Consider the following 12,352-nt stretch of genomic DNA (forward strand, 5'->3'; position numbering starts at 1 on the left):
CTCCAAGCCTAGAAATGGTATGTGTTCTGTGAGGAACTACAAGGAGGCCAGTGTCTCTGATTACAGAGTACTATGACAGAGAATAAAGTATAAGAAAACCAGAAATGTAAAAAGGACAATGAATTGTGAAAGGCTTTGAATGCCAAAAAGGATTTCATATTTGATCCTGGAGCTAATACAGAGCTACTGCCAATTTTGGTAAATGGAGAGTAAGGGAATATTACTGTGCTATTAGAAAGGATTAATACGGGGCAGCTAGGTGGCACAGTGGATAAAGCACTGGCCCTGGATTCAGGAGTACCTGAGTTCAAATCCGGCCTCAGACACTTGACACTTACTAGCTGTGTGACCCTGGGCAAGTCACTTAACCCCATTGCCCCGCAAAAAACAAAAACAAAAAACAAAACAACAACAACAAAAAAAAGTGATTAATACAGGGAAGCTTATATGACCTGATGCAAACTGAAGTTAGCAGAACCCAAGAAAATAGAAAAATAGTATACACAATAATTAGAATGTAAATAACAACAAAATAAGAATTGAAAGCTCTGAAATTATAATAAACAAGCTTGCCCCAAAAGGAGAAATATAAGAAGGCTCCTTCTCCAACTTCTTAATATAGGTGGAGGACTACAGATGTGGAACAACATATATAATGCTGGTTTACAATTTTCAATGTTGGTTAGTTTTACTGGACAACTTATTTTCCCACTTTTTTTTGTTGTTTTAGGTGGGGCAATGGGGATTAAGTGACTTGCCCAGGGTCACACAGCTAGTAATGGTCAAGTGTCTGAGGCGAAATTTGAACTCAGGTCCTCCTGAATCCAGGGCCGGTGCTTTATCCACTGCGCCACCTAGCTGAGCTCCCCCCCACACTTTTTAATTATTTATTATAAAGAAGTTGGTTCTCCCAGCATATCAACAAAAAAAAATTTTTTTTATAATAATTTTCCTGGATCCAAGAAAACCCTGTAGATGCCATCACCAGTCTTACTTGCTTGCTACTTTCTGGGAACCTGAGGAGTTCTGTTTCAGGGACAGAGAGATGGCCAATGCTCTGGTCAGGATGACAGCCTCTTGTGTACAAATGAATCTGAAACAAATAAAAATTAATTTAAAAAAATAATCAAAAACTAACATTGGTAATTTCCAGTAAAATGGCAGAGAAAAAGGTCATGAAAGAGCCCAGTTACCAAAGCTCCCCAAATAAGCAGAAATTGGAACACCAGAGAGGGAAGAAGAGAGGGGAGAGAAGAGAGCAAACACAATAAAATACTCAAAAAGAATAATCTCACAAAAAAAGGAAAAGGAAGGGAAATAAGCAAGAAGAAAAAATCTCTAATACTATAAACAAATATATATATACATTTTTAAACACACCAAAGAGAAGGTATAAGAAGGGTAAAGTAACAAATTTATTTCAACACCCCAGGAAATGATACCTAGCTCTGTCCTACCTTTCCAGTCTTCTTAAACCTTACTCCCTGACAAATAACTTCAATTCTGTGATCCTGGTCTCCTGGCTGTTCCACCAATAAGACATTCCATTTTCTCTGGCTGTCCCCCATGCCTGGAACTCTCTCCCTTCTCCACTAGACTACTGATCTCCCTGTCTTTCCTACTAAAATCCTACCTTCTGTTGGAAGCCTTTCCCAACCCTTCTTAATTCTAGTACCTTCCTTCTGTTAACTATTTCCTATTTATCCTGTATATAACTTGCTTTATATATATTTGTTAGCACATTGTCTCTCCCAATTACACTGTAAATTCCTTAAGAGTAAGGACTATCTTTTCCCTCTTTTGCACTTTTTTTTTCACACTTTTTTGCCCAAGTGTGAGAAACGGTCTTGGTCTCTATCTCAGACAAAAGTCAAGACAAAGATCTCAGTCTGGTACGAAGCAGAAAGGCCAATTTATGATGATCTTGCAAGAAAGGGCACACACTTTCAAAGAAGTTGTGTACCTTACAGTTAGTGCAGAAAGCTTTTATCCTATGTGCTAAGCAAAATTTCCCTCTCACTTTTCTCTACTGGCTGGATACTCTGGATGTACAATCTTTGCAACACTCCTAATTCATATTAACTCCGCCCTGCCCCAAGGGTCATAAAATGCATGTCATATAACTATCCTAAGGTCACTTTCCTGTTATTCCATACTGAGGAGCACACAGGAAACATCTGTGCATTATTCTATAGAGGAGCTATTCTGAGGTGGCTTTCCTGTTACTCCAAAATGAGGAGCACACAGGAAACATCTGTGCATTCCACACACCAAGGATTAACACAATGCCTAGGGTATTAGTGTAGAGTTTATTGAGTAGAGGTGTGACCTAGTAGGCAGTTAAATGTTTGACTGATTGATAGATATTAATAAATGACCTAGATATAAAAGGCCTCATTTCAAACAAATTAGAGGGGCAGTGATTAGCACAGTGCCTAGAGCATTAGTGTACCTGTAATGGAGCAGAAAAGGCTATTCCATTCCCACCTATAGATTAAAAAAGAGATATATAATGATAGGAGATAAAAAGTCACTTTTTATTACATAAAATTAAAAGGTTTCTGCATTTTTAAAAAAAACGGTTTCTGCATATAAAAAAATGCAGTTAGAATTAGAAGGAAAATAGTCAACCAGGGAAAAAATTTTCTGCGAACTTCTCTAATAAAAGTCTAATATCTAAGATATATGGCACTGATTCAAGCTGAAAGGAATGATAGTCATTTCCCAATAGATAAAAGATCAATGGATATGAAGCCTCAGTTCATGTGGAAAGAAATCCAAGGTATCAGAAATCATTTGAAAAAATGTTCCAAATCGTTGATAAGGGAAATGTATATTAAAACAACTCCAAGATTCCACCTCATACCCATGAGATTGGCAAAGATAAAACAGTAACAATTGTTGGAGGGTTGTAGAAGGTACACTAATGCTCTACTGACTGGGCTGTGAGTTGGTCCAGCAATTCTGAAAAGCAATTTTGAACTACACCCAAAATCGCTAAAATATTCATCTAACTCTTTGACCTGGCAACATATACCCCAGAGAGACCAAAGAAAGAAGGAATGGACCTTACATACAAAGATATTTATGAAAGTCTTTTTTGTTTTGCAAAGGACTGGAAACTAAAGAGGTGCCTACCTATTGGGGAATGGATGCATTATGGTACATTAATATAATAGAAGAATATTAAAACATAAGAAAGAGTAAAAGGTCAAAAAAACCTGGGAAGTCATATATGAACTGAAACAGTAAAGTAAACAGAATCACAAAACCAATTTAGACAATACTTAAAATTTGCAAAAAAAAAAAAACAAAAAAAAAATCCCAAACCTTTGAGACTTAAGTTCAACACAATAAACAATTACAACCCAAATCAAATCAACAAGTATTTATTAAGCACCTCCTTGCAATGTGCCAGGCACTGTGCCAAGTTCTGGAGAAACAAAGAAACCAGTCTCTGATCTAAAGAAATTCATAGTCTAATGGGGAATACAACATGAAAACAACTATGTACAAATAAGGTATATATAGGAAAAATTGTAGATTACCTCACAGAGAAGGAACTAAAGGAAGATTAGGAAAGGCTTCTTGCATAAGGTGTGACTTTAAGATTTGAAGGAAACTAGGAGATGGAGATGAGGAGGGACAGAGTTCTAGGCATATGAAAAACACCTGGAGTTCAGAGATGGATTGTCTTATGTGAGAAACGGCAAGAAGGCTGGTGTCTCTGAATTGCAAAGGAAGTGGGAAGGAATAAGGTATATGAAGACTGGAAAGATACACCAACCAGATTATGAAAGGCATTAAAAGTCTCTGTATTTGAGCATAGAAATAATAAGGAACTACTAGAGTTTACTCAACAAGGAAGTTAAATAGTAAGACTTATATTTTCAATGGCTCAGCTTGACAGAGTGGAGGACAGACTAGAATGGGGAGATAATGGAACCAGAGAACAACCAGCAAGCTATCACCATAATCCAGGCAAGAAGTGAAGAGAGCCTGCAACATGGTGGTGGTAGTCTCATAAACAAGAGGAAGAAATGACAGGGTTTGGCATCTGATTGGATAAGGGAGCTAAAAGTGAGGAATCAAGTATGACAACTACAATGTGAGCCTAAGTGACTGGGAAGATGGTTATACCCTTGATAGTAATGGAGAAATTAGGAAAAGGGGAGAGAGAGTTTAGGGGGAAAGCTAATGAACTGAGTTTTAGATATGTTGAGTTTAAAATCTTAGAATTCGTGTTCAAGATGTCCAATAACAATTGGAGATTAAACAGATCTAAGAATTGTCATAATAGAGAAGGGAAGTGAATCCATGGGAACTAATGAGATCACCAAATGAAAAAGGATAGAAGGAAAAGAGACAAGGGCCCAGGACAGAGCCTTGGAGGACACTCAGTTAACAGACAAGACCTATCATTTTTCTTTTGGTTAAAAGGTCATCTGATTTTCTTCAAGTGCAGGACTAACCATGTTACCTTACTATCTTCAATCTTCTGCAGAATTAAAGGACTTTGGCCTGAGACTTGAAGGAAACAGGGAAGGAGACAAGGAGGGAAAACAATCCAGGCATGGGAAACAGCCAGAGAAAATGGCCAGGGCCAAAAGACAGAGTATCTTGTTTGTGGAACAACCAAGAGGCCGGTATCACTAAAGTGAAGAGTCCATGGAGGGGTGTGAGGTGTAAGAAGAGTGGAAAGACAGAAAGAGACCAGTTATAGAAGGGCTTTCAAAGGATTTTATACTTAATACTGGAGGTGATAAAAAGTCACTGGAGTTTACTGAATATGGGGATGATATGGTCAGACCTGTGCTTTAGGAAAATCTAATGACCTCTTAATTGCCAAATTTAATATCCTCTTCCTTCTTGACTTCTCTGGAGCCTTTGATTTTGTCATTTACCCTCTTCCCGTGGATATTCTCTCCTCTCTAGGTTTTCTTGCTACTCTTCTGGTTTTCCTCCTACCTACCTGTTTTTTCTTAGTCTCCTTTGCTGGATCTGCACCCAGGTCATGTCTGTGGGTGACCCAACAAGGCTCTGTCTTGAGCCTTCTTCTCTTTCCCAACCCTACTTTAATTCTAGTGCCTTTCCTCTATCGATCATTTCCTATTTATCCTGTATATAGCTTATTTATACATATTTTTTTCATGTTATCTTCCCCATTAGATAGGGAACTCCTTGAGATCAAAGACTGTCTCTTTTGCCTTTTTTTGCATCCCCAACACTTAGCAGAGACCTGGTACAAAGTTGGTGCTTAATAAATGCTTATGGACTAACTTTGGAAAAGAGGACAGAAGCCAGAGTTAAGAAGCAAGTGAGAGGAAAGAAAATGGAGGCATCAATTAGAGACTTCACAAGGAAATACAAAAGGGAGAAAATATAGAATGATACCTAGCAAGGAAAGATGGATTAAATGAGAGCTTTTAGTGGATAAAACATGTGGTATTTGTAGGCTGTTGGGATAGTTAAACATTGAAGATACATAAGAAAGTGGAGATGCCTGAGGGGCATTTTCCTGGACAATATTGAATGGAATGGGAACTCTTATGAATGTAGAAAAGATTGCCCTGGCAAGGAAAAGAGCAAACTATTCCTGTAAGAGTGAAGGACAGCTGGGGGCGGAGCCAAGATGGCGGAGGAGAGGCTGCGACTCCCACAAGCTCCAGATAAACCCGTCCATTCACGTCCAAATAATGCGGTAAAAATCAAAACCCAGAACAGCCTAATACACATAAGAACAGAGTGAGACTGTTTCTCCACAAAAGAGGGCAATTCTGATCACCTACTGATCAGGCTGAACAGCTCAGCGCGCAGTCCGGACCCAGCCAGGGACAGTGCTTCCAACATGTCAGAGTCTTCAGCACCAGCAGCTTCTGAGGCTCCGATCACGGACTGGTGAGGGGGTTCGGAGGTAGGCCGGGGTGAAGTGGAGGCAGTATCTGCTGGAGTTGGGGCAAAGCGCCCTGGGTCTGAACCAGTGGGCTGAATCGAGTGGTGGTGGCCCAGTGGGGGAGGGGTAAAAGCACGCCAAGCTTCCGAACATAGAGAATCAGAGTTCAATCAGACTTCTGTTTCCAGGTCAAACAGAAAGCGGCTGTGATTACTCACAAGCCAGGCAGGCTGAGAAGAAGCCCAATCACCCCCTGGGCCACGCTGTAGCACCAACGGTGTGTCCGGGAAGCAGCGCTACACTTTAAGGAGTAAAAAGCCAAGAAACAGTAAGCCAGGATGAGTAGGCAGAGAAAACAGAAGACCATCGAAAACTTCTTTGGGGGAAAGGTAGACCACAATACATCCTCAGAAGAAGAAGATAATAATAGGGTCAAAGCTCCAACATCCAAAGCTTCCAAGAAAAATATGAACTGGTCTCAGGCCATGGAAGCTCTCAAAAGGGACTTTGAAGAGAAAGTAGGAGAGATAGAACAAAGATGTAGAGAAAGAGAGGAAGGAATGGAAAGAGAAATGAGAGCAATGCAGGAGAGTCATGAGAAAAAAGTCAACAGTTTGAAAAGCCAAATGGAAAAGGAGATTAAAAAACTTTCTGCTGAAAATAATTGCCTAAGAATTAGGATTGAACAAATGGAAGCTAGTGAGCTTATGAGAAACCAAGACACAGTAAAGCAAATCCAATTGAATGAAAAAATAGAAGGCAATGTGAAATATCTCCTTGGAAAAACAGCTGACCTAGAAAATAAATCTAGGAGAGATAATTTGAAAATCATTGGACTACCTGAAAACCATGACCAAAACAAGAGTTTAGACACCATCCAAAATTGCCCTGATATTCTTGAAGCAGAAGCTAAAATAGAAATTGAAAAAATCCACCGATCACCTCCTGAAAGAGATCCCAAAAGGAAAACCTCCAGGAATATTATAGTCAAATTCCAGAACTCCCAGGTCAAGGAGAAAATATTGCAAGCAGCTAGAAAAAAGGAATTTAAATACTGTGGAGCTCCAATAAGGATAAAGCAAGATCTAGCAGCTTCTACATTAAAGGACTGGAGGGCATGGAATATGATATTCCAGAGGGCAAAGGAACTGGGACTACAGCCAAAAATCACGTACCCAGCAAAACTAAGCATCCTCTTTCAGAGGCAAACATGGAACTTCAAGGAGAAAGAAGACTTTCAGGCATTTGTTATGAAAAGACCTGAACTGAATAGAAAATTTGACTTTCAAATACAACACCCCGGAGAAGCATAAAAAGATAAACAGGAAAAAGACTTCATGAGGGATATTAAAAGATCAAACTGTTAACATTCCTATATGGGAAGATAATACAGAGGACACAGGTCTGAACTGAATACGAAGGGAAGTTATGTTTTGTTCTTTGTGGGGTGTCTTATGTATGGGGCCGGATTTGGGCTTGGGGCCTCCTGGGTCCAGGGCTGGTGCATTGTCCACTGTGCCACCTAACTAACCCATAATGACATCCTTAAAATAGGGTTGAGGTGTAGGAGAAATAGACTGGGGGAGGGGGAAGGGGAGAGATGGTCTGGGGAGAGGTTATTCATATGAAGGAAACAAGAAAAAAGCTTATGGAGGGGAGGGGAAGAGGGGGAAGGAATTGGGGAGTGATTGAACCTTAATATCATCAGAATTGACTCAAAGAAGGACTAACATACATACTCAAGTGGGTATAGTAATATATTTTGCCCTGAGGGAGGGGGGGGAGATAAGGGGGGAAGGGGAAGGAGGGAAGGGCAGATTCTGGGAGAGAGTAGTAAAAAGCAAAATACTTTCAAGGAAGGTGAAGACGTTCTGCATAACGGCACAAGTATGAAATATTGAATTGCTTGATTTCATAGGGAGGGTTGAGGAGAGAGGGAGGAAGAAAATTTGGAACATAGAATTAGCTCAAAGACCTTAAACTCATCAGAGTTGGCTCATGGAGGGAATAACATTCACACCCAGTTGGGAGGAGTAATCTATTTAACCTTACAGGAAAGTATGAGGGGAAGAGGATAAGGAAGGAAGGGTGGAAAAAAAGGGAGTGTAGAGTAGGGGAGGGGACAGTCAGAAGTAAAATACTTTTGAGGAGGAATAGTTTAAAAGAAGATAGAAAATAGAGTAAATATCATGGGAAGGGAATAGGATGGAGGGAAATAGTTATGATGACTTTGCTGGGCTAATACGAAGAAAATTCTTTGTCAAGTTTAAGGTACATTATTTAGGGTATGATGAACAGGATACTATTAGAAAAACCTGGAAAGACCTACATGAACTGAAGCAGAGTGAAATGCACTGTATACAAAATAACAGCAATAGTGTAAAATGATCTGCTGGGAAGCATGTGGTTATTTTCAGCAAGGCAATGGTCCAATATAACCCTGAAGGACTATGAAAATGGCAACCCATCTACAGAGAAAGAAGTGATAGTATCTGAAATAGTTGGAAACACATTTTTTTTTCTTTTCTCTCTTTTTTTTCTTTTTTGGTGAGGCAATTGGGGTTGGGTGGCTTGCCTGGGGTCATGTGGCTGGTGGGTGTTGGGTGTGTGGGGCTAGATTTGGGCTCGGGTGCTCCTGGTTCCAGGGCTGGTGCTCTGTCTGCTGCACCACCTAGCTGCCCCTGGAAACACATTTTTTAAAAAAATGTTTTTTCTCTTTGACAATTCCTCAGTCTGAAGTTTTGGGAGTTTTTTGACTGTTTTTTCCTCACAACCTAGCTAATGTGGGAATGTTTTCCATGACTACTCATGTATAATTTATTTTGAAATGCTTGAGTTCTAGTGGGTGGGGGTGGGAATAGAGGAGGAAGAGAAGTTGGAACAATTTTTTTTTTAATTGATGTTAAAATTTGTTTTTACATATATTTTGGAAAATAAAATTCTATTCTAAAAAAAAAAAAAAAAAGAGTGAAGGACATAGGGGCAGCTAGATGGCGCAGTGGATAGAGCACCGGCCCTGGAGTCAGGAGTACCTGAGTTCAAATCCAGCCTCAGACACTTAATACTTACTAGCTGTGTGACCCTGGGAAAGTCACTTAACTCCCATTGCCTCACTAAAAAAAAATTAAATTAAATTTAAAAATTTAAAAAAATAAAAAATTTTTTAAAAGAGTGAAGGACATATGGGGCAGTTAGGTGGCGTAGTGGATAAAGCACCAGCCCTGGATTCAGGAGTACCTGAGTTCGAATCCAGCCTCAGATACTTGACACTTACTAGCTGTGTGACCGTGGGCAAGTCACTTAACCCCCACTGCCCTGCAAAAAAAAAAGAGTGAAGGATATAGTAAGTGAAAGCATCTGAGTGATGTAAAATGAAGAGGAAAGGAGAAGATGGACTTCTCAGCAAATGGTCTCAACTTTCTTCAGTGAGATATGAGGCAAGGTTCTCAGCTGAAAGGACTTGGGGCAGAAGAGTCACAGAAAGTTTGAGGAGCAATGAAAAAGTTTGAAAAAGCCTCTGTGGTAGGGGCGGCTAGGTGGTGCAGTGGACAGAGCACCAGCCCTGGATTCAGGAGGACCTGAGCTCAAAACCTGGTCTCAGACACTTGACACTTACCAGCTGTGTGACCCTGGGCAAGTCACTTAACCCCAATTGCCTCACCCCAAAAAAAAAAAAAAAGCCATTACATTTGGGGCAGCTAGGTGGCACAGTGGATAGAGCACCGGCCCTGAATTCCAGAGGACCTGAGTTCAAATCCGGCCTCAGACACTTATCACTTACTAGCTATGTGACCCTGGGAAAGTCACTTAACCCCAAATGCCTCACCCAAAAAAAAAAAGCCTCTGTGGTGAGTAAACTGATTACGGAGTAAAAAGGAATAGTGAAACAGATAAGAAAATGAATAGAAAGCAATATCACAAAAACCTAGAGAAGAGAGTTATCTAGAAGGAGACAGTGATTGGTCAAGTCCAGAAAAACAAAAATTAAAATAAAAAATTATTTAAGAATAAAGGAAAATAGTATAACATATTGAATTGCTTGAGATCTTAAGGGGGCGGGGAGAGAGGGAGGAGGAGAATCTGGAACACAAAGTTTTAAAAAATTGATGTAAAATTTGTTTTTACATGTAATTTGGGAAAATAAAATTCTAAAGAATAAAGGAATATATAGGAAGAAGCTAACATAAGGTGAGTCATACAGAGACTAATCCTTACCTTATTCAAGAGGGTGCATTGTTCTTGCTGGCTGGCATACAAACTCCGCCACTGGAAACGCAGTTTCCCAAGCAGCCACTGAATATAATGAATGTCTACCCTTCCCTTAGGTCCAAGGGCCAATGGGACTGGATAGCTGGCCAAGTCCTTACACTGAAAACATATCAGATTTGTTTCTCAAGAAAATATCACATTAATCATGCTCTTTCACAATATATTAATAAATGCACATGTATACATACACACGCGCACACACACACACACACACACACACACACACACACACACACACACACTCATACACACACTCTAACTCCTGCAGGTAGTAACTACAAACAGTGACAAGCCCCTTGCCCACTCAACCCAACCAGACTATGTCTCCAACCATATTCCCCAACCACCTTGTCCTCCCCCGAAAGTAACAGCCTCAAGAAACTCTCAAAGCTCAACCCCATTCAGGATACCCACTCAGCAACCCTAATTGTGCATAGAAATTGCTGTACTTTAGCCACTCTTCAGTATGCTCCATCCACACATCAGGTAATAAGTCACCCTTGAAACTCAGTCCTACTCTGTACATATCCCCTAACTATGTAAATAAAGCTCTTACAATTCAGCTTTAGTGACAGAGAAAATCAAAACACAAACTCAGAAGACAATAAAGTCAAAACTGCTACATACCAAAATCTCAAAGAAAAATGTGAATTGGTCTCAGACCCAAAAAGAATTCCTGGAGGTCCTCCAAAAGAATTTTAAAAATCAAATAAGAGAAGTAGAGGGAAAATTAGGAAAAGAAATCAGAGTAATGCAAGAAAATAATGGAAAAAAAAGTTGGGGTGGCGCACCAGTCCTGGATTCAGGAGGACCTGAGTTCAAATCTGACCTCAGACACTTGACACATGCTAGCTGTGGGACCCTGGGCAAGTCACTTAACCCTCATTGCCCCACCAAAAAAAAAAAAAGAGAAAGAAAAAAGTTTTGTAAAGGAGACACACAAAGATCCTTTAGAAAATATTAAAGGCAATAGGAAGACCCTCCCAGAGTAGGTTGGAGGGGAGGGGCAGAGAAGTCTTTAACCTGAGAAAGTTCTGCCTTTCCTGGAGCCCAAATCTATTTCATTTCTTCCCTTACAACTGAGATCACTCTACCTTCTGGAAGCCACATCTGTGCATGCAGGTCCCAGGGAGCCTGGAGCTAGAGGGAATGGCCCGGGAGTCTCAGACCCCCACCCCAGGAGTTGGCGACATTCAAGGATGTGGCTGTGGACTTCACCCAGGAGGAATGGGGCCTCTTGGACCATCCTCAGTAGTTTTACAAGGAGGTCATGCTAGAGAATGCCCAGAATCTGCTCTCTCTGGATCTTCCAATTCCCAAAGAAGATGTGATCTCTTATTTTGAGCAAAAGGAAGTACCATGGATGTTGGAGCAAGAAGGCCTAAGAAGCTGCTGTCCAGGAGGGATCAGACTTGAAATAAAGAAAAGTAGTGCAAAAAAAAAGAAAGAAAAAAAAAAAAGAAAAGTAGTGCAGAGCTAAGCCTTTCTCTGGAAGAAATTCACAAGCAAAGTTTCACGAATGACAGTTCCTGTAACTTCACTTTGAGAGAAATCTGTGCTGCATATCAGAGAATCCCCACAGAAGAGAAACCTTATGAATGTAATCAGTTTGGAAAGGCTTTCAAATGTGAGAGGAGTATTGATACACATCAGAGAATCCCCAGTGGAGAGAAACTGTATGACTATAATCAATGTGATAAGGCTTTCAGATCCAGCTCCAATCTTGCTGCCCATAAGAGAATCCACACTGGAGAGAAACCTTATGAATGTATTCAGTGTGGAAAGGCTTTCAAATGTAGGGAGAGCGTTGATATACATCAGAGGATCCATGCTGGAGAGAAACTTAATGAATGTATAATCAATGTGGAAAGGCTTTTAAATGTAGGCCTAGTCTTAACAATCATCAGAGAATCCACACTGGAGAGAAACCTTATGAATGTAATCAGTGTGGAAAGTCTTTTACGCAGAGGTTTCATCTTAATATACATCAGAGAATCCACAATGGAGAGCAATTATATCCAAAGATTATTAAACTGCCTGTACCTTTTGACCCTGCAATACCACTATCAGGTCTATTTCCAAACATGATTTGAGAAAAGAACCTCTTATGTTCCAAAATATTTACAGCAGCTCTCTTTGTTCTGGAAATTGCAGGAATACTGTCAATTGGGGAATGATTGGACAAGCTGT

The 12,352-nt window shown here is 40.2% G+C and overlaps 1 protein-coding gene across 1 annotated transcript in view; it reads right to left on the reverse strand.

The window, feature by feature from the left end:
• The window catches only part of TEDC1 (tubulin epsilon and delta complex 1), an 80,132-nt gene that overhangs the window by 44,933 nt on the left and 22,847 nt on the right, over positions 1–12,352 (reverse strand). The window contains exons 4-5 of the mRNA XM_043983739.1: positions 10,109–10,261; positions 995–1,093 (exon numbers count right to left, since the gene is read on the reverse strand). Coding sequence (XP_043839674.1) covers positions 995–1,093; positions 10,109–10,261 — 252 coding nt within the window. The remainder of the gene's footprint in view (positions 1–994; positions 1,094–10,108; positions 10,262–12,352) is intronic.

This window comes from Dromiciops gliroides, chromosome 2, assembly GCF_019393635.1.
Source record: "Dromiciops gliroides isolate mDroGli1 chromosome 2, mDroGli1.pri, whole genome shotgun sequence".
Taxonomy (NCBI): domain Eukaryota; kingdom Metazoa; phylum Chordata; class Mammalia; order Microbiotheria; family Microbiotheriidae; genus Dromiciops; species Dromiciops gliroides.